The following is a 21,634-nucleotide window of genomic DNA, read 5'->3' on the forward strand; positions in this document are numbered from 1 at the left end:
AATAAATGAAAGGTAGATGGGGCCATTTGTGGTCTGCTTCAGGCAGCAAAACACATTGGGCTGAGGCTGGTTTGCCACTGTTACATCTCCTTTGACAGCGAGGCCTAGTTTCCACTGAATTGATGAGCCAGTGTCTGGACTGTACCATTTCAGACTGCAGGTGGAGTGGCGTGTGGTGTCATGTGACTGACTGCTGCTCCTCAGTACAAGCAAAACACTACTAAACCTTAGGTTATGTAAATACAATCCTGGTAACAACACACACAACGTAACAGGCTGTTTTTGACTATGTAACTTCTATTTCAAACACAGTTCAACATATAATATCTCACAAAGTGTAATTCCATAGACCAACACATCATGCAAACAGAACATATCAAGAGAAATTAAAGTCCAATGGATGGTCAGGAGATAAAGTCCATTCAGTTCCTAAATTGGCATATTGGCAATAACCACAACATGGTATGCTTATCTTATGATGTTCTACATGTCGCTGCTTTGAGGATTCTAACGTTCCTTGTATGTAGATATTGGATCAGATGGGAAACTTGAAGGTATGGCACAACAGGGATTCCAGGATAATACCTTGTTTCATCCAACCGGGCTTCACCAGCCATGCATACTCATATTCTTGTATGACGGAAACATGGAACAAAATAAATTCAGTCCCTCAGTACAAAACAATTCCGTGTGTCAAGCACAACAGCCAAGCCTCAGCATTTACCAACACAGAGAGCTCTCAGCTTTGGAGACAGACCCATTCACTGCAGCGTGAGCTTTGTGCAGCTAAAGAAGGAAGCTCTTGCTCAAGAAAGTTTGTGCTGCAATAAACTAGCACTTGTGGCGCCACAGGACACAGAACAAATGCTGTTTTCGGTAATTTATTTTAGGAAGCAACAGAACTAGTGTGTCTGTTGCATTTCAGCGGTGGTACATACCCAGCTATTCCCTTCACCCCATAGCAATGCCTTATCATTTCAAAAACTCAAAAGCGGGAGTTGCAGTAAGGTATAATGATAGTTAAACATTGTCTCCAATTATTATGGGTTTAGCTAAGACTCCACCCCTTATTTGTTCTTGCAGTTACTTTCATTTTTCTATGCAGCTGTGTGTTAACCCATTCTTCAAAAACAACCTGTTGTTCTGGGCCTACAAGGGGAGCAGAACTTGAAAAAAGCCTATTTCTTCTATTTTGGGGGGCAATGAGTCTGTACAGTTTTCCTGGTAGGCTCCCCTTTCAATTTTGTTTCCCCCTCTTCCCCTCCCCCCAGAAGAGAAGACTAATGTGTCAGATTCTGGCCATCTGTCATGGATGCTTTAGCTGAGTTTCCTAGATGACCCCCGAGTCCCTTCCAACCCTATTTTATGATTCTATGAAATTTTCCCATGTTCATTTGATATTATATAAAGGGGTACCATATTTCAGCAAGACTGTCCTTATTGGCTACATCATTCAGGTTGTGCACTCTCTTAGTTACTTTCTCAGATAAAACCATTGTCCAAGCGTTCTGTTTCCATTGTGTGATGGGCAGATAAGGCTGCTGCTCCTTAGAAAGGCAAGACTCTCCAGGTGTGTACCTGTGCCAGGTTGTGGGGCTGTGGAGATCAAAGCAAAAAAAATCTAACTAGAAGTGACCCTTAGACAACAGAGAGACAAGAAAGGGGTCTGCTTGGAACACTGCAAGAGTTGATAAGATGCTCAGTACATCAATGACGGTTTAAGGCTCAATGAGTTTGATCGAGGAATAATAAGGAAAGAAGGAGTAATAACTGATAAGAGGGGGAGAGGAGGAGGAAGAGGGAAGAGGAACAGGGGGAGAAAACAGAGATGTGGAGAAATGGAGGAATTGTGGCGAGGAAGGATTAGGAGAAAGAGCTTATTTCCTCCCCGCTGGCACAGGTTGGTTGTTTCTTGCCACACCAGCTCTCTGTGTTCGCAGAGCAGCTGCTGCATCTCTCTGCGGTTTTGATGGTTCGACTTCCTCTACTTAGGAGGGTCAGGCCAGGCCAGCTCTGCGAGAGATGCTGTGTTCCCCAGAAAGATACAAGGGGATCACTGTAAAAGCTGGCTTTTACAGAGGAAAAAATAACTGGGCTTTTTTTAAAAATAATAATTTTTTTTAAAAAAATTGGCACTCTTTCCTCTGGAGCAGAAGATGCCTTACCCTGAAAAAAGTAAATGAAAAAAATAAATAGATAACGAAATTGAAAGGAATGATGAGTACCAATTGCACTGATTCAAATTTAAAGCTCCAGATTTTGAACTGGGTATGATGCTGTGGTAGACACTGCTCCTTGGGACTGTTAGGACAGAAGGCAGAGAGTCCCAGCAGTAGGTGCAGCCAGAGCCAGTGAGAGGCAGAGAGAACGAATGCTAGTTTTGCCCCCACCCTTCTCCTCCCTGGATCATTTTGGAGAGCCAGTGTGGTGTAGTAGTTAAGAGCGGTAGACTCATAATTTGGTGAACCGGGTTCGTGTCTCCGCTCCTCCACATGCAGCTGCTGGGTGACCTTGGGCTAGTCACACTTCTCTGAAGTCTCTCAGCCCCACTCACCTCACAGAATGTTTGTTGTGGGGGAGGAAGGGAAAGGAGAATGTTAGCCGCTTTGAGACTCCTTAGGGTAGTGATAAAGCAGGATATCAAATCTAAACTCTTCTTCTTCTTTCAGAAATGTAATTCCCCATCTGCAAAGGTATGGTCAGTTCTAGGCCTCACATTCTGCTTTCTGCATGAGCAGAACCTTCTTCGACTCAGAAGGCCTTCCTAGAGGTACACAAGCACAAACACTTCCTAGGACACAGCAAGCCAGTCAGTGGAACAAAGATGGACAACTAGGATCTCCAAGCAGTGAGAGAGAAGAGCTCACCCAGGCAATATTTGCAGCCCCTAAAAATTTGGTTGCAATGACTTGTCTGCCCAATAAATTTAAGTTTTTAAAAAAACGGAACAGCTTTTCTTATAAAATGTTTATAAACTAGGTATTAATGAAATTTGTTTTATTTTTTAAAATATTTGTATACCACCAGCTCATATAAAATGCTAAGGTGGTGTATAGCAATGTATAAGTACGGCACAACACAGCTTACAAACAGTACAAAATAATCATGAAAATGACTGGCAGTGACTAGCCACGAAAGTTTAAACAGCTACATAGGCCTGTTGCTATAAATAGGTCTTTAGGAGATGTCTGAAACTAAGCCGTGAGGATGCCTGCCAAATCTCTGCTGGAAGAGTGTTGCACAGTGTGGAAATGGTGGCATTAAATGCCTGGCTTCTGGCTGAGGCCAGACTTCTGAAACACAGGAGACACCTTACAGCATCTGTACATACATCTGAGACTGAGCTGGGAGATAAGGGCCCAGGTAGCTCCCAAGACATCTTGGACCCAAGTTGTTCAGGGCTATGTATGCCAACACAAGTTCCTTGAACATGGACCAGCAGCATGTGATTAGCCAGTGCAGACGTCTTAGCAGAGGTGTCACATGATGTCGACCATCTGCCCCCATCAGCAGTCCAGCCACTGCGTGGGAACATAGATGTTTAAAAGGAAAATCTGAAATATTTTGAAGGAAAAAAACTGGGAATCCCCCACAGGGTAACCTTGCTTGCTTGCTTGCCTTTCCATTTTTGGCTGATAATGGAATCTGAAGTAAGAGTTTCCCCCCTTGCTGCTGCCCCACCCCCAAAATGGGCCTCTGGATGTTCGTAACTGCTGTGGCTTTCCCAATCCATTCACCCAACTTTGGGGAGTTGCTTTCTGTTTCCTCGGCAGCAGATGGCAGATTCCTCTTGGCCAAAGCCAAGCGCTTAATATGAAAAGGGCACTGGTGCCACCTACAGGCCAGTTTCAAACACATTATTCTAAGCCTGCTTTTAGAGAGATTTCCAAACAGATGCCAGGTTTTCAAAAAGAAGCCAGGGCCTTGTTTGCTGAGCTTGCTGCCTTATCTGCACATCTACTCTGGAGGAAAAATCTGGCAACAACCTCTGGCCCTCCAGATGTTCTTAGACTCCAACTTCCATCAGCCCCACATCCTCTGGAGGGCCACAGGTCCCCCCCCACCTTTTAAAGACTGTCACTCATTATTGATCCTTTACATGTAGTGAGCCAAAGATTGTTTGTTTCTATATCTCTGGCCTTTGCCAAAATGTGTGAAGACTACAGTTCCCAGCATGTTGATTTAGGGTGGTATCAAACTAAATAATAGTGTGACCAGAATGACTTTGGCTTGTGCAGTGGGACTTTCCCCATAGCCTGTCCCTAAAACGGCTCTGGAGGTTTGGGAGAACACACAGAACAGATTTAGCAGGGGAGGCACACAGTGGAAGTCCAGTTGTTCTGATCATGCATGGATTTACTTGGCTCTACTTTGGACACAACCCTAAGATAAAAAGGCCTGGGCACAGACGCTTCCCCTAGCTAAACATAGTTCACAGTAACAGTGATACTAGTTGTTTAGACATGTGTGATGTTAAGTACTTTTTGATATTTTTGTTTAGTTCCTCGAATCAACCTAACTTTCTGACTTTTTTATTGAGGTGCAATGCAACTTTGTTTGAATATAAATTAACTGAAGTGCACGCTCTATGGTAGACAGAGAAAAGCTTGCTAGAAATTTTATTACAGGGATCCAGCAATGAAGTTTTGGCAGCAATCTTAATTAGAGTTACCAAGAAGCAAGCCTTGTTCGACACTGGGAGCCTTACTTCAGAGAAAAGAAGGTCATGGTCAGGGTGTGCATTGTGCTCAGTTTAAGCTTTCGAGTTGCCTACTTTCATTTGGCCAATTTCAGCCTGGCTTGCAAATCTTGGATTTTCAGTCTTAAACACACACACAGTGAGGGAGAGAGAGAGACATAGGCACAGTGCTGGGTGAAGTTTCACATTTTCTTTATTGTTATTTTAAAAAGATTTCTTTCTTTTCCAAATATAGATCTAATTTCAGCATATAATTTAAAACTGACCCCTAGTACATGTTACAGAAATAGGAACTCCTCCAGACAAGACTCCTCCCTTCTTTCCAGAGATTGACTTGGGACACGACAACAAACAGGACGGAATTTCGGACAGAGCAGGATTCACGCACATATACCTCTCCCCACCCCCACCCTGAATTCCTTGGGGAAAGTGGAAGGGTCCTACACGAAGGGGTGGGAAAACCCAAAGTAATAAAACTTCCTTCTCCAGAATTCCTTCCTATGATACATCCAGCTGAGTTCCCTTACAAAAGTTTGGAGGAGACATGGACACCTGACCTGCCTTGAGCTAGGCAGCACAGCCTGCCTGTAGTTTGGAAACAGGAAGGGCAGACAGTTGTCACCTACTAGGGTGCCCTCATGGAAAAGAACAGGAAAGAGGAGAAGCTTGCTCAAAGCTGGTCCTGAAATGATGCACAGTTGCTTTCCATCAACACCATGGCCCCTTGGGCATTTATTTGTTCAACTTCTATGTCCCCACCACCCCACTGGGACCCAATTATCATCTATCAGGCCAGGAACCCCAAACAACCAAGACAGCATCTGGGTGCAAAGTGGGTGATATAGCTCTCTAGCCTGCAGCCTACGTTACAGAAAATAAATAAATATTAAAAGGGTTGTTAACCTGCTCTAAGCCTAAGGGGTAAAAAGAGGACCAGGAAGGTAAAATTTTAGGTTGCACCTGACAAGCCACATGTTCGCTATGCTGATTTTACCTTCTCTCCTGCTGTCTGAGTATCATACTTGGAGCCTGGGTTGTGAGCCACAGGGACCTTTCTCTCACATATCCCTGCTTCTTGGGGCCCAACTACACATTACTTTAGCTACACAGCTGCGTGTTTAAATGCAGATGTATCTGTGTGTTTCTTAATGCAAATTGCCAGCTTTGGGGACAGGTTCCTGGTCAGGATCCAAGTAATGTGGGTAAGGAAGCCTTCTCACCCACTTACCCCCTCTCCTTGTGGTCCTGATCCATGTCAAACCTCCTGTGTTTCAACTCGCATTGAGGGGTGGGGAAAGCTCCCATTGGCTTCAGCAGCTTTTAAAATCTGCAAATTACACACGCAACCCAGATTAGACTCACGGGGGGGGGGGGGGAGAGATGGTTAAAGCCTCCTCCCCTCCCTCCATGCTGGGTATTTGTTAAAAAACCAACCAACACCCTTGCATTGAAAGGCATGGCCATGTAGCAGTTTAGCCTTAAGAGGCCAGAGGCTGTGACCCAAAGGCAGTACAACTCTGCGGTGACTGCCGGCACAAAGAGCTCACAGCCTGCACAAGCCCGTGAGATCTCTTGTGATCACTCTCACTCACTGCAAGCACCTCCGGTGGTTGTATGTTGTGGTCTGTGAGCCATGCGGTTTCTGCAGCGAATGTGTGTTTTGGGTTTGGTTGGGCTCGGTCGCCCATGGTAGCAGTTCGATAAGCACCAGTGCAATGCAGCTGAGTTTTGGATCAAGTCCTTGGTTGATATTAACTTCCTGAAATAAGCCGAAAGGTCTCAAATGACCTCCCACATGCTAGGGCCAGTGAGATCATTTTTAATAACCCAAGCCAAACTTTTATCGGCAAATGTGTTCTCCTCTCTCCATTTCTCTTCCAGCTGAACACCAGGGCTGCAGAAACAGCCCAATTACCCTGAATTTCACAGGTGGCAGTAAGTTTTCCCCATAGCTCAGGCAGGTCTTGTATCCAGTCCCTCATTGCTGAGGACATAAAATATATACACTATACAGAGTTACTGAGCGCAACAACAAATACATTTAAAAAGATCTACTCTTATATACAGTATTTATAAAAAGCAAATTGACCAGCCACCATCCCAGTACAAAAATACGTGTCTCTTATTTATGTCCATTATATTTATTAAACCCTAGAAATAATTACTTGTGGACTTTAAAATTATTTTTGTAACACCAGTGCTGCAAAAATATTCATCTTGGTTTTGCTTCCTAGCCCTGTACTCCCCACTCCCAACCCCATCTGAGTGCTGAACTTCATAAGGTGCATTTTATTAGTGAAGGAAAAGAAGAATCTTTCCTTATGGCTTTTGGCAAGAGGGGATATCGAGCAAAGAAGACAGCAGATATAACAATGGAGAAGGATTGCAAAAAGATTATTGGAGGCTAGCTCATCTTGTGCAAATGAATAGAGGGAATGATTATATTCACACTCTTTTCAGCCCAGATTCCCAAAACCATTTACTTGAAAGTAAGTCTCATTCATTTAATGGAAATTTACTTCAATAACAATGGTTTAGGATGGCAGATTACATCAATTGGCTCCCCCACTCCCCCCCAAATAACACTGCACCAATGCAGAATGTTATGTTGTGTCTGCTATTTTCTAAATGGGGAAGTGGTTCTAAGCAACTGCCATTAAGTTCAATGGAACTTGCCTAGGGATGGGTTCAATGGAGATTGGACAGCATCCAATGGGTATCAGGGTTGTGCAAAAGTAGTTCATTTCTACCACTAGTACCAGCAGTCACTCATTGGCAGAGGTGTGACTTCCTTAGCTACATTCCTCAGACTATTTAAATGTGTTCCCTCCTGCACAATTCATGTAAAAGAATGTGTACTAGGTCCTATGGGGGGGGGGGAATCAAGAGTTAAACTACAGCAGCCTTTTAAGGTGCAAATTACTGGAAGCACCAACAATTGCAAACAACGGCAGGGGGCAGAGTAGCTTCATGGTGTTGTGCCTGCTACTGCCCAGCACCCTGAACGGAACGTCAGATGGTGGCAGTAGCTTACAGACTGCTTCAACATGTATCTCATAAACTGGCCAAACGCTACATTTAAAAAATATTGTTATAAACAGCTGTACCACCCTGCAATCCAGTTGTACAAACAGCAGGTATGCTGCATTCACAAAATGGCTGTTTTGCACACCAAATTTCACTGCGCGTGGAAAATGAGAGGCCCTGATGCTTCCCCTTTCCTGCACAGAACCTACACGGGATGCTGCCGTGCATGGCCAGGAGTGCCATGTGAATGGGCAGAGCAAAGCCGCCCATCTGTGAATGCAGAAGTGAGTACCATACGGATGGTAAGAGCAGGGATCCAGTGTTTTTCATCTCAGGAACTCCAGGATTGTAGGCATCTCCTTTCCTGTCTGAGATTTTATTTCCAGGAATATATGCTGGTTCATCACATCAGCTCACCTGATGACTCTGCTTCTTATCAGACGTACGATGGGATAGGAGGGAGAGTCACCTGGCCAGGATGCTGAATAGCTGGAAGGCCAGGCTCCACCTGTACCTATTTAATAGTTATAGCACTTGTGTAATCAAAGTTGTGAGTATTGAATTCATACCTATTAAGAGAGCACATGCATTCTGAAAATGTACCCATGATGGCTCCTAGAATGCCTTTTCTTGCTCCAATATGGATCAAATGCGAGCCATTTTGTTGGTACACAATAGCTTCTGAAATACTGAAGGTACCAGCATTTGGTGCTGGCCGCGTAACATAATGAAAAGTTTACAGGGCTATTACCTCCAAGTCCAGAAATACGCTTTTGTTATTCATAAGGGAAAGTGCACTTTGAAGTATCCAAATGTTTTTGTTTTGTTGTGCCAGTCACAGGGTCCTATGGAAGATGCTTGTTCATTTCACTTACTCAGCACCTGCCCCCTTTTACGAAGAAAAAGCTGTTTCGCTTTCCTGCACAACTCAGTGGATCTACTTTCGTCAGATGAATGCTGAAAGGTCTGGGAAAGGTTCCTCAATATTATGGGAGAAAAGCGGGAAAATTTTTTACAAGTGTCATCAGCTTCCCACTGCATAATAACAATTGGAAAAGGTCAATTGGAAATAAATTATGATATAAATGGAAAGAAAATATATTATTCAGTGCTGGTGGGGACACCAAAGTTCCTCAGAAGCTTCTTGGGCTTCCTCTGTGAAAACTACCGCCCTAGTACAACCAAAGGTTCTTGCTATTAAACAACTAGCCCCATAATCCTGTGCTTCTCAAGAAAGAACCAATTACATATTTCAGATTTCATTCCCTAGTGGGAGGGCTGCACACCAGATATTAATTAAATGGGAAGAAATGCTCCATTGAATTCTCCTACCCTTGGAAGACTTCAAGCTATAGGAGCATGACAGCAGTTCAGAGATGCTGAATTTTACCATACAGTCTCCCATGGTTTTCTCATTCTGGAATGAGCTCAGCTCCATGAAGTCCTACATGCTACCCTTTGACTTGTGTCACTCATTCTACACACAACCTCCTCTTCAGGTTTCCATTAACTCCTTGCCCCAAATTACACATGAATCTTATATTTCAGGGGTGGGAAACCAATGTTCCTTGTTGGACTCCAGCTCCCATCAGCCCTGGCAGTCAGAATGGCCAACAGTCAGGGATTATGGGAGTTGTACTTCAGCCACTTCTGAAGGGCCCAGTATTCATCACCCCGGTCCAAGTACTTCTTTATTTCCTAAGCTATTGACAGCAGTCAATCCTTCACAGCAAAGAAGTCCACTGTTCCCTGTGTTCCAGGGGGGAGACGTGGTTTTCAATTTTTCAACCTGCCACCGTAGTTTACAGCACATTTCTAATCATGTCCTATTGAATTCAATGGGGCTTACTCCCAGGTAAGTGAGGGTTAAGATTACAGCCCAAGCCTTCAACAGGGGCTTGATATTAAACAATAACCTACTCATACCTCCAGGCTTTGAAAAGCTTTCTGCTAATTTTCACACTCTGAGCTGCTGCCAAAGCCATATAAATGCAGAGGTGGGTTGAAAAGTATCCCACCCTACATGAAATGCAGACCTACAAGTGTTACTCACTAGAAGACTGGACCAGGGGGTCAGATACAGGGATATGCTTTTCCTTAGATGCAATACTCCCAGTTCCGGAGGTTCGCTTTCTAACTTAGACCTGGAGTTGTTATTTCCAACCTGGTCATTTCTCACACGTGACCATCAGCAAAGTCAACAGGGCACCCATTGATGGTAAAGAGCACTGCAGCTGGTGCAGCTTGAAGATCACTGCTTTGACTCCATCAACCCTACATTTCCCCTTACACATGGGTGGCAGCTGAAGGCCCCTGTCTGTGGCTGAATGACTGAGCCTGTGCTTGGCATACAGAAAGAACCAAGTGCAACCCCCCTGGCCAAGTGCAACCCTTCACATCTATAGTTAAAAGGACCAGGTGACAGGAAAGATTTCTGCTGAAGACCCTGGAGGGCAGTCAAGAGTAAAAGAGGGACAGGGAACATGTGACTTTCCTGATGATGTTGGGCTACATCTCCCATCAAACTTGACCATTGGCCATGCTGGCTGGGGCTGATGGAGTCCAACAACCCCAGGAGAGCCACTGGCTCGCATCTGGGGAGTAGGCTTCGCTAGGCTAGAAGGACCTGGTGTAAGGCAGCTCCCTATGGGACAAATGACTACCCCGTTGGCAACTACTGGACTCTTTTGAGTTTCCCTTCTCAAGTGGCCTTCTCAGGTGGCCTTCTGCTGCTTTTGATATGTTCTCAGCGGCTTTTTTCCTCCTTTTTCTTCTGAGCTTGCGAGGCCCAGGCTGACTACAGTAAGATGAGGTATGAAAGATTTCAGAGCATTTCAAACAAGTGCATATTTGGGAGGCCACCTCTGATTTAGGAAGAAGCCATGATGAATATTTTCTCCTAGATATATATAAAATATGACAACGACAAGATCAGAGAGTAAAGATGAGGAAGATCCATTTGTTCCTCCTGATCTGCTATTACACAAGGCCTCATATCCTAGTTCAGGGGGAACACTGAATGCTTATCTGATCGTACATAAATTACACTGAAGGAAAAGCAGGGACTCAATGGAGGGCAAATCCTTGCCAATTCGGGAAAGCAGCTATATAAATACAATTCCATTGGAATCTCATGCCTGCTACAAATTGGAGGAAAAGCAACATCAGTATGTACAAAACAAAATGAATGCAAATTCTCCTAGCCTATCGAAATTAGCAGCAATCAAGTCCTAGTGACCAGTTAGGCTGGTGGACCAGCTTGGTGGCAGGGCTACACTTCCCAACATGTTCAAGCAACTGCTGGCAGATAGGAAGAGAGGCCACTGTGATGTGTTAGTGGGGAGGGACCAGTCTCTAGGATGGACAGATCCATTTCCATTGCCTCAGGCGGTGGACCCTTTCAGGATACAGGAACCTCAGAGAGGCCTCAATGCCATACTGTCTTAAAAGACATTGGGTGGGATTCACTTAGGGAGCCCCATCTGCAGAAGTCCTGTGCAAGGACTTCTACTTGAGCAACTGGGATTCGCCTCCCTGAAACTGACTGGAGGTTCGGTTCGGGAGAAACCCCGAAACGGCACGTGTGGGGAGGAGAGAGGGGATCATTTCACCCCGCAAGCCAAAAGTATTTGAGCAGGCGGAACGTTCATCATCGCACAACATTGAATTCCACCCAATGTGATGACTTCTTGCCTTTACCTAATGGAATCAGAAGACAGAAACAGGGGTTTGATATCATTGACACAGGCTTGCTTCCCATCCCACCTTGTATGAAGGAGGAAGAGCTCTGTTGCCCACAGCTAACCGTTTGCCCAAAATGCCAACCATCTCTGCTTCACCTCCCTAAGCGAAGCTCAGGCATGCGCTAAAGAAAGCCAGTGTAAACCTACACCCCAACCGACAGTTCAGAAAGGCCGACATCTCCAAATCGCTTCCCATCCGCCAGCCAGTCAGTTCCAAGACCTGTGGCCACCTTAGCGATGGCAATGAGGTCATACTTGTTTGCATGTGTTTTGTGTGGTACAGGTAGCTGCGCAAAGATGGGAGAGAGCAAGGCCTCCGTGACCTCTGCCCTGAGCATCCCCTTGCCCTGAGAGAGGAGCGTTGATCATGAGGCTCATCATAAGGCTCACACCCTAGCAGAGGGAACAGGACCAAGTCTGAGGGAAGAACTCCCACTTCCCCCACCAAGGAACAACAAGGGCTCAGGAAGCAACTTCTGAGAGGGACAAAAGCCCTGTGGCTGGTGGGGGCTGAGGCTATTAAGACTTTAAAAACCAAACAGAAACATTCTGCCCCTCTCTCCCTGTCTGAAAGCATTTACTTCCAATTTGTGGCCCCAGTACCATAATTCTGTAGGAAGGCCTGGCTCCAGTTCCCTTGTCAGTGGTGAACCTCAGGCCAAAGCTCTACTCTCAGGCTCTTTAGCCACAGTCCCCTCCCCCAATTTCCTCCTGTTCCTGCCCTTGACTCTCCAGTTGCCTCAGGCTGTGCTAGACATACTGGACATATAAGGACAGACATCCCACAGCAACCCTCCCACCCCTCTGGATTGGCCTATTTCCCTCATTTGCCTGTTCCTCAGGCGCCGTTGGTCTGGCCCATCCCAGACAGTGAGATTAAAACAAATGCTCAAAAAGTTTAGGAACTGGTTTCTGGCTTGGTCTAGCCAGCAGCAGCCCCTCTGGCTCAATGGGGTCGCGTGTAGGAACTGAGTAACGGAACAGCGCCCCCTTGGCTCAGAGCGGAGCTGTGGACTAAATTACGGCACAGTACTAGCAGAGGTAGGGGAGCAGGAAATGTATCAAAGCTGGCCGAGTTTCCCAAGGCGTTGATCCACAGTTGTGAGGGTCCGGGCCTTGTCTAGTGACTGCCTCCGCTCTTCCCGCCACCCGATGCCCAGTCGATGATGATGAAGCTGAGGCTCATGATCATGAAGAGCACGCCAAGGCATGCAAAGAGGGCTGCCTGTGGGGGGGGGAGAAAAGGAGGGTCACTCACAGAAAAGGAAAGGGGCTTTTTGGCCTGGGTCTTCAGCCCTGCTCCTCTAACCTCCCCATCACCTAGATCAAGGATAGCCAGCTCGGAACTCACAGGCCAGATTTGCCTCTCAAAGGAATTTTAAGTGGTTCCTGGCAATCCTGCCCATTTTTGGTTCAGTAAAAGCACAGGCAGACTTTCTGGTCATGAAAGAAAGTGTCTCCTGAAGCCGCATGAGAGAATATATATCCAAGAATTCAATGTTTCGCTTCTTACCGGGGTTTTATCTATGAAGCCGCCAAGCATGCCAAGAGCATTCAGTTCCCCACTATGAAACCCTGGCTGCTACATAGCGCCAGCTTTACTTAAAGAGTGTGTCTTGTGCAGCCAAATTTGTCCCTAGCTTCCAGGCCGCTGTCTGTAGGACAGAGTGATCCTTGCAGTTGGTCATCCCTCATCTACAACAAGTTATAACCTTCACAACCTTGTACATCGCTCTGATAATGTTTACGATGACAAAAACTTTGCTTTCCAAAGCTAGAGTTATTGATATCTTCCCAGGTGAGAAAGCCTTATGGTCATATAAAATAGCCATAATTTTTCTCCTGTTAAGAGGTGAGCGGGAACCTGATGGAGGTATATCTACAAGGATGGCCCAACTGATTTTCTGTGCTCCTGAATTTACAACCTATGGACTCGAGGTTACTGCGGTCAGAATTATGATGGTATCTGATTGTCTCTGAACCCCTGACTTGCGTCCTTGATTGATGAAAAGATTATTGGTATATTGAGCAATTAGCAGCTCCCCAGATGAGAAGCATCCCCACAACTGCCTTCACTGAGAGGACAGTTCAAGAACAGCAGTGCCGGCAGGGCAATGTCCTCATGTGGACACTCTAAGATAGGAGGGCCCATTGGGCAGGAGGCCCACACCTCACACAACCAGCAGCACACCCCACTCCTTTATAGACACCCCCAAAGGTCTCTAGGCCAAGCTGGGTTCCTAAACAGTACGTACCAGGATCTTGGGAGGGGATTTCGTGGGCTCCTTGTCCTTGGGCATGATCCGGATGTAGAATATTGCTGGGAAGATGAATATCAGGCAGGGGGCCGACGTGGCACCTGGAAGAGACCAGAAGAGAAGAAATTCTAGTGACAATCACACACACACACACACACACACACACCCCTCCAGAAAGGGAGAACACTAAGCTATCCACCCACCCTTCGCCACTTGTTTTTCCTAGGAGAAAGCAAAACAAGCTGTGCTGATGGGCCCCTGGCCTTGCCCCACATGCCTGGCAGAGGCCAGACAAGCTATTGATTTCCTGCCTTAGGAATGGTGTTTTCTTTCTCTCCTCAAACAGTGGTTGGGGAGCTGGGAATGAAAAAAATTAAGTCCTTTGAAATCACACTGCAAACAAACAGGTTGCTGGCGGTAGCCTTGATCCTTGGAAAAACGGGGCCTTTGGGCAGCAGAACGGGAGACCGGAGATGTGGAGGTGGAGTTGCATCCATGTTCTCAAGGCAGCAGAGAGGAATTATTCTCCCCCAAGTAGTCTCTATCATCATCCTGACTCAAGAGTTTATTTCATCACTGTGAAGACTGGATTGCTTTTCCAGCATCAGAGCTGTATCGGAGGGGTGATTTTTGTGTAAAAACTGCCCTTCTGTGGAGTACTACCCGTAAACCAATACCCACAACAAATGCACAGCATACATTTAAAGCCCATGGCTTCCCCCAAAGAATGCTGGGAAAGTATGTAGCTCTGCGAGGGTAAATTACAATTCCCAGGATTCTCTGGGGGAAGCCATGTGGGTGTGCTTTAAATGCTGTGTATACAGTCCAAGTCAGAGTGCAACTCCGTTTTACAGGGAAGTAAAAATTACGATATTGGAATTGGTTATGAGAAAGTCACTTGACTGCTTTTTCTACATGAAGGATTTTATGTTTTCCTCATGTGCTCTGAAGCTTAGCCACAGTGGAGACAGGAAGAAGAGCTGAAAGAGCTTTCTGCTTTCCTCCAGGGTATGAATTAGTCTCTTTCGACCAAAGAACCAGCTCATCTATCCTCCTCTCTGTGGCCCAAAGTGTATCATGGGAATACCATGACCCAATAGCAAGGAGGATAATTTAAAGACAGACAAAAGTGGACTCCCATTTGGCTGTAGAGTATTAGTGTGCAAGGGCAATCCATGCAGTGCTTGCATCCAGCTTTTTAAACTTCCTTAATCTCTCTTTGTTAAAGGCTACCAGAACGCAGGAACCACAAGGAAAGAAAGTGATCTGCTCAGGACACAAGACACATATCACCTCTCCAACAGTTTTTCCTAAAACTTCCAAAATTTATATTATTGTATTATTGTAAGTCATATTTGCACGGTTCACCCAAGGGGAAGGTGCAGATAGAGTGTGGCAATGGCAAACAAAGAGATTGAGGTTAGGAAAAAGAGAACCCTTGAAAGTGGGACTCACCAATCAGTCCAAAGATGCCCAGGATGGAAGGAGCAAAAATGACAAGCAAGTTGATAGAGGTCAGCAGTATGACAGCAATTATGGTGTGCCGAATCCAGCTGAATTCCTTGTCTTGAAACAGCATCTGCTGAATTGCCCGGCGTACCTGGAGAGTGGAGGGAGGTATGGTCAGACTCCATTCTTAAGGGAAAATTCACAATTCTTAACTGCACAAGAACTTAAGCCTGCACTGACACCATATTCCCCATTTGTCCCCTCGCTCCACTGGGTATAAACGCGATCTCTTCTGATTTTGGACTCCAATGCCTATTTGTGACCTGCATTTTGGTGGGCTCTGGTTGCTTCTGTCCATATCCCAGCCAATTCAATCCACTACCCAACCAACCACCAACAGACTTGACTTAAATGGAAGCAGTAGTGGCCGATTTGATGGGGTTATGCCACCCTTCCACCATCGGTGTTGCTGCAGCTTACCTAGCTTGTGTTAGGGCAGGGTGGCTGTCAGCGCTGTGTGGATGCACCAGCAGAACCACCAGATTGGCTACATCAGTGCATCCACACAGCCCTGACCTCACTGCTGCAGTGTTACAACCCCACCAGGAAAGCTGCAGCAACACTGATGTTTGGTGGTGGTGGTGGGGTGCTCCAGAGTAAAAATACTTTTATCCCAGCATTGTGGTTGCTGTTGGGAACTTGTTCTGCAGATCCCTCCCTTTTGAGTTTAGCTTGTTGTGTTAAGCAGCATTCAGGTAGGCGGAGCTGATCTTTTCAGATCTTTACTTTTGTGGTTAAATTTGGACCAAGTCACAGGGCCCTGCTTCATACAAAGGGCTAAATGTGCAGATGGTGCCCAGGTCTCTGGATCCCTAGCAACAAACATGTCACTGTGGTAAGATATAAACTGATACTTGGGTTCCACCCACAGCAATCGTGAGACACCACAGCAATCATTAATGCTCTTTCCCCTCTCCCTTGGTTTTCTACAGATGCTTAGATATTGCTTACTGCCCTTTCTAACTCTGCAATGATCCTATGATTCCTGCTTTCAGCCACAGCCGGCATTGTACATTTCTGGAGTAACCTATTTGTTCTCTGGTTCGGTTACCAATTACAGACAAGGATGGGCAGGCAGTCTAAAAAGGGGACAGTAGACAATTAGTCTGGTTTCTGGTATGTGGTGTAGGAAACCACAGGCACACACGGTTTGATGAAAAGGAGACTCACCGGGAAGAGAACAATGGGTACCGTCAGTGTCACAGCAGTCAGCACAGCCACCCGCACACACAGGATCAGCACATCAAACGGATCTACTCTGCTGTAGGTATGTAGCAGCTCTGATTCTACCTGGCCTGCAGGGGACAACCGAGAACAGCACATCCATTATCGATCAGGCTGCGTACCTAAGCAAGGTGTCTCTTTGCATCCCAGGTTTGGGGCGCGACAGAACTATTTCTTAGAAGAAAAGGCTATGTAGGTGTTTCTGCCTTAAATCTATGCATGTGAACAATGGAAGTGAATCCTACAGAATACTATGTATTAAATTGATACCACTGCCCTTCTTCCCAAAGGACCCCAGAAGTTCCTACTTGCTTCCAAGCAAACATGCATAGGATTGTGTTGCACAAGATTAAAATAACAAGACAAAGCAATTTGGTTTGTTTGCAATGGAAGGACTCAAAGGAAATAATAATAATAATAATAATAATAATAATAATAATAATAATAATAATAATAATAATAGTAGTAGTAGTTACTATTATTATCTAAAAGTCCTTTAGCAAAATGCATGGGATGGGGCTAAACTAGCTATTATGGCTGACTACTGGGAAATGTTTTGTAAAATGTGGAAAGAGCTCTGGCACTTGTGATTCTCATCAACGATTTGGGCACTAGAAGAATATTCAGCGTCTGTCCTAGTGAAGTGTTAGGCCCCCCCCCCAAGGAAATTCTACACTCTGGTGCCAGGGAGGTGTTATGTATATACTCAGTGAAGTCATTTGTCACCACCCCACTGCCTACCTCTCCTCCACCACTTGGGTACGCCATGGAAGGGACTTACCGTAGAAAGTGAGGTAGCCAAAAAGGGCAGCCAGGAAGTACATGATGTACATGACAGCGATGGAGATGTTGGAGATGCACTGCATCTTCTTCTTGGTTGGGCTAAATGACAGGCAGAAACACAGCATGAGAAGAACCGAATTCCTAACTGTTTAAAGGCACTTCCTTCCTAATCCCAGCTGCTTCTCTACACACCTCCTTGAAGACAAAGAGGTACCCAGCTAGAATGAAAGGCCCAAGATCTGAGATGGCCCCAGTTCATCCTGCCAAAGCAAACTATACAAGGCCACAGCTTACCTGATGACATGCCTAGCACCTCCCAAACAGGCCCTAGTTCCCTTGAGCGCTTGGAGCTGATGTTCAGGCAAACCAAAGAAAGGGGAGCCTGATCAACGGAGTTCTATAAAGGATGCACTTGCTCCTTTACTGAATGGAATCAAACAGGCCATTTGCTGGCTTGGAGCTGCGGTCTAACAGAGAACCACTGAGAATTTTCCTTGATGCGCAGTGCATGCATGCAATCTGCACAAATTGTACGTGCTGCAACTGTGGATCCCACACTCACTCTTTCAGCTCCGTGTAGATAGGCAGGACCTCAGGGTGACACACAAAAGCGAATGCCATGATGGGGATAGTATAGGCTGTCTGCAAGGAAGAGAGAGGGAGAAGAAGAGGATGTCAGCTGGCCACGGGGCATGCTCCCATTTCCAAGACCTTTGCTGTCATAGCCCTGTAGCAACTTCCAGTAAGGGGTACAATTACACATTACACTTTTCACTGGAAGCACAGCACGTGGGAAAAGGACTCTTCAAGCCTTCCCTCCTCAGCCAGGCTCCTGATCTTGCCTACGTTGGTGGGGGGGGGGATCTCTCATTGGCACAAACTGAACTTTTCTCACATCTTGCTCTTCTGATGCAGGTTCATCAGTTCTCAGTCTCCTCTGCAATCCTGCCCTCCATGACCCACTTTTAGTCCTTTGGCCATGTTGCTCCTTGCACTTCAAACCACTTCACTGCTTCTATCTGTCAGGCTGCCTCCTTCCCTCTCCCTCCCTCAAACACCCGGCTCAAAACCTGATTGTTTAGCCAAGTCTTTCCACTGAACCACCCTGTCTTCCCTTTATCTGCCCTGTAGGTAACCCTAACCCATTCTCTCTATAGCTCTATCAGTCCCCTCTACTTCCATCACATGGTCTGCCAGTGGTACAGGATGCAAGACTGTCTCTGCACAGTGCCCAGCCTCAGTGTTGATCCTATAACCAGAGAACCAGATTCAGCCAGACAGGTTCTCCCAGATTTGATATGATACGTTACTTAGGTCAATGAATATTTATGTATTGTTTGCTAGTCTGACCTGAGAGTTGAGGGTGAACAAGCTCGAAGAGCAGATGCCGTCTTCCACTGCTTGCTCGTCCTGATTGTTGTTCATGCTGACTGGTGTGTAATTGAGGCTGACAGTGGTGTTGACCCGGTCAGGAAGAGGACAGGGAATGTTGAACTTCTTGTATATGACCTGAGATGGGATCAAGAAACCCTGTTAGGAATGACTGCCTGGGCTTATTTTGCCTTAGATCAGTCTCAACAATAGACAATAAATGTGTTTGTGGGTGTTTGTATGAGTCAGTGTGGTGTAATGGTTAGAGAGTTCGACTATGACCTGGGAGAGAAAGGTTCGAATCCCCACTCAGCCATGAAGCTGGGTGACCTTGGACCAGTCACCATCTCTTAGCCTAACCTACCTCACAGGGTTGTTGTGAGGGTGAAATGGGGAGAAGAACCATGGACACCACCGTGAACTCCTTGGAGAAAAAGGCAGTATATAAACGTGCAGTTTTGTGTTTGGGCTGCAGCTTTCCCACTCTTACCTACTGAATTAGAACAAATGGAAATCCATGGTAAAGCTGATTGGTTTGGTCCCATTCAGCGGTAACCTGCAGGCAGGCAGGCAAATGGTAGTATGGACAAGCCCTTAGAAAGAGTGCCAACCAAACCACTTTAGACAGGGAGTTCTACTACCAAGGGGCCACATCAGAAAAGGCCATGTGCTGGTGCAACCACTGACAGAAAAAAAGATGGTGTGGAAATGGGAATGGAGGGGGCTCCCATTTAAGGCATTCTAAAAACATTTGGGCCACCACCATGCTAGCTAGCTGTGTAGAACGACCGTTCGTCCCTAATGTTTGGTCGCAACCCATTATAACAGCGAGTGCAAGCAGGACAAAGTAGCCCAAGTGAGAATCACGCTGCAGCTATATTCTGCAAGATATCACAGCTAGGCGTATTTAGAGAACTGAGGTGTTAGAAAAAGCAAGATTCCTTTAGGGTAGTTGTCCTGATGAGAAGCCAGGGTGAAGGATGTGACTTAATTTGCTCTGAATACTTCCTGCGACTGTTTTTTCAAGCACCAGTATTTTGTGTGATTAAATGACGTCTTCAAGTTTAAGATTTGGCTTTTCTTGGGGGGCTGATGGCAGCTTAAAAGGGTGTAAAAGACAACAGGGAAACAAAACCCCACTGACTGTGCCTGCATCTCCTTCCCAGTGAACTGTGGGACTGAGTGAGCAGGGACAGACCCATTCACTGAGATCTCGGCTTTCTCCCTTCACCCTGCGCATCGGCACGAGGCTTCTTCTTTGTCCAGAAATAGATCAGTGTTGCTGACAAGGAAGCAAGAATGCTGTGACGCTTCTCTCTCGCTGGCTGTTGCTGAAATGGCTGGGGGCATGTTGCTCACTATCCACTCTGACAGTTCAACAGCACTTGCAAAACTGGAGTCATCACCCAAGCTTTGCAACAGGAACTGATACAGAATTCTGCTCTACTGGTGTGGATGCAGCCCAGAAGCGGGGGCATTTCAAGAGCAGGTTCAGGCTCTGGCAGGACCAGGTTCAGTTAAGACTGCTGGCTACTAGCAAGAAAACGATGGTTTCACAACAAGTGCCAGGCTCTGAAGCTCTGTTCCCATGGAACCTAAGTGCAAAATCCTGCCAGTGGGGATCTTATTTTTATTTGTTTTCATCTTGGCCTTTCTCCAAGGAGCTCAGGATAGCAGACACACTTCCCTTTTCCCCTATCCTGCTTTCACCCTCACAACAACCCTGTGAGGTGGGTTGGGCTGAGAGAAGGCCACCCAGTGAGCTTCATGTCTGAGCAGGGATTTGAATCTTGGTCCTAGTACAATACTTCATTACTACACCAAACTCTCTTCTTCTGAAATGAACATTTCACAAAAAGTATGCTTGTTGTTGTTGTTATTGTTGTTCCACTTCCCTTCGAAGACTCTTAATTGGATCTCCAAGCAACTAATGCCAATGAGGGAGCTGACAGGAGCTGACAAAGGCCTATAATTGGCTGCAAATCTGACATGGTGTGACCCTGCATTACAATTGGAGGGTCTTGAGTTCAAATTTCCACCCAGCCATGAAGCCCACTGGGTGACCTTCACAATCTCTCAGCCAAATCCGCATCACAGCGTTGTGAGGATAAAAGTGGTATGAGGACGGAGGGGTGGGGGTGGGCTAGAAATGTTGCGCCAAACTCCTAGGAGGTAGCAGGGCAATATAAAAATGCCATCAGTTAATAACAAGACCACCATTTTATACTTATTTGGAAGTAAGCCCTGTTGAACTCAACGAGACTTATGTCTAAGTAGATGTGCCCAGGGTTGTGCTATCAAGAAATAAGTAACTCAAAATTAGTAAGAGGACTTGAGAGTAATACAACCAGCTGCTCCCTATTCAACAACTCACCGAAATAAGGAAGAACACCATGCAGCTGAGGGAGAAACCACTGGCATAACCAAGATAACCTGGGAAGAGAGAAAACAAAAAGTTGCAGGGGTCTTGAAATACTTCTGGAATGGATCATTCTCCACTTCCTCAGGTGTTACAGACCCCAACTCTGTTCAGGGACAGTAGTATCCTAGGGTGCAGAAACCGCCATGAGAAATGGCGGGTTTCTGGGTTCATGAATCACCCTCTGTCACTCTCTCAGGTCTGGATGGGGAACCTGTGGAGTAACGGGTGATTCTGGGTACTTTCTGGCAGGACTAGACAGAACCAAGGCCTCCTTCCCCACCCACCCCGTCGCATGGGAGCCATTTCCCTGTGGTGTGATCTCAGGCTGCTAAGGAATATGTGCATATATATGAAGATTGTGTGGATCTCTCCCATGTAATCGACATACCCTTTTGCACAACAAACCCACTGAAGCAGCTGCTGGTAACCCTCCATAAATGGCAGGTAAGACAAATTCCTGAGATTATGCTCATCATTCCCATCCGCTGCTCAGGGAGACTTACCCAGTTGTTTCATGAGGGCCAGCGGGAGGATGATACTGACAGAGACCATGATGACTAGATAGTTCCCATTCATGTACCAGTCCCTGGAATGACAA

At 46.0% G+C, this 21,634-nt stretch overlaps 1 protein-coding gene across 1 annotated transcript in view; it reads right to left on the minus strand.

Annotated features, from left to right (window-relative positions):
* Nucleotides 1–4,874: 4,874 nt before the first annotated feature.
* The window catches only part of SLC38A3 (solute carrier family 38 member 3), a 72,163-nt gene continuing 55,403 nt past the window's right edge, over nucleotides 4,875–21,634 (minus strand). Inside the window, exons 8-16 of the mRNA XM_053377409.1 lie at nucleotides 21,540–21,622; nucleotides 20,989–21,047; nucleotides 18,594–18,752; nucleotides 17,806–17,885; nucleotides 17,242–17,342; nucleotides 16,407–16,531; nucleotides 15,183–15,327; nucleotides 13,725–13,828; nucleotides 4,875–12,694 (exon numbers count right to left, since the gene is read on the minus strand). Coding sequence (XP_053233384.1) covers nucleotides 12,590–12,694; nucleotides 13,725–13,828; nucleotides 15,183–15,327; nucleotides 16,407–16,531; nucleotides 17,242–17,342; nucleotides 17,806–17,885; nucleotides 18,594–18,752; nucleotides 20,989–21,047; nucleotides 21,540–21,622 — 961 coding nt within the window. The 3' untranslated portion in view covers nucleotides 4,875–12,589. The remainder of the gene's footprint in view (nucleotides 12,695–13,724; nucleotides 13,829–15,182; nucleotides 15,328–16,406; nucleotides 16,532–17,241; nucleotides 17,343–17,805; nucleotides 17,886–18,593; nucleotides 18,753–20,988; nucleotides 21,048–21,539; nucleotides 21,623–21,634) is intronic.

Source organism: Podarcis raffonei, chromosome 2, assembly GCF_027172205.1.
Source record: "Podarcis raffonei isolate rPodRaf1 chromosome 2, rPodRaf1.pri, whole genome shotgun sequence".
NCBI lineage: Eukaryota > Metazoa > Chordata > Lepidosauria > Squamata > Lacertidae > Podarcis > Podarcis raffonei.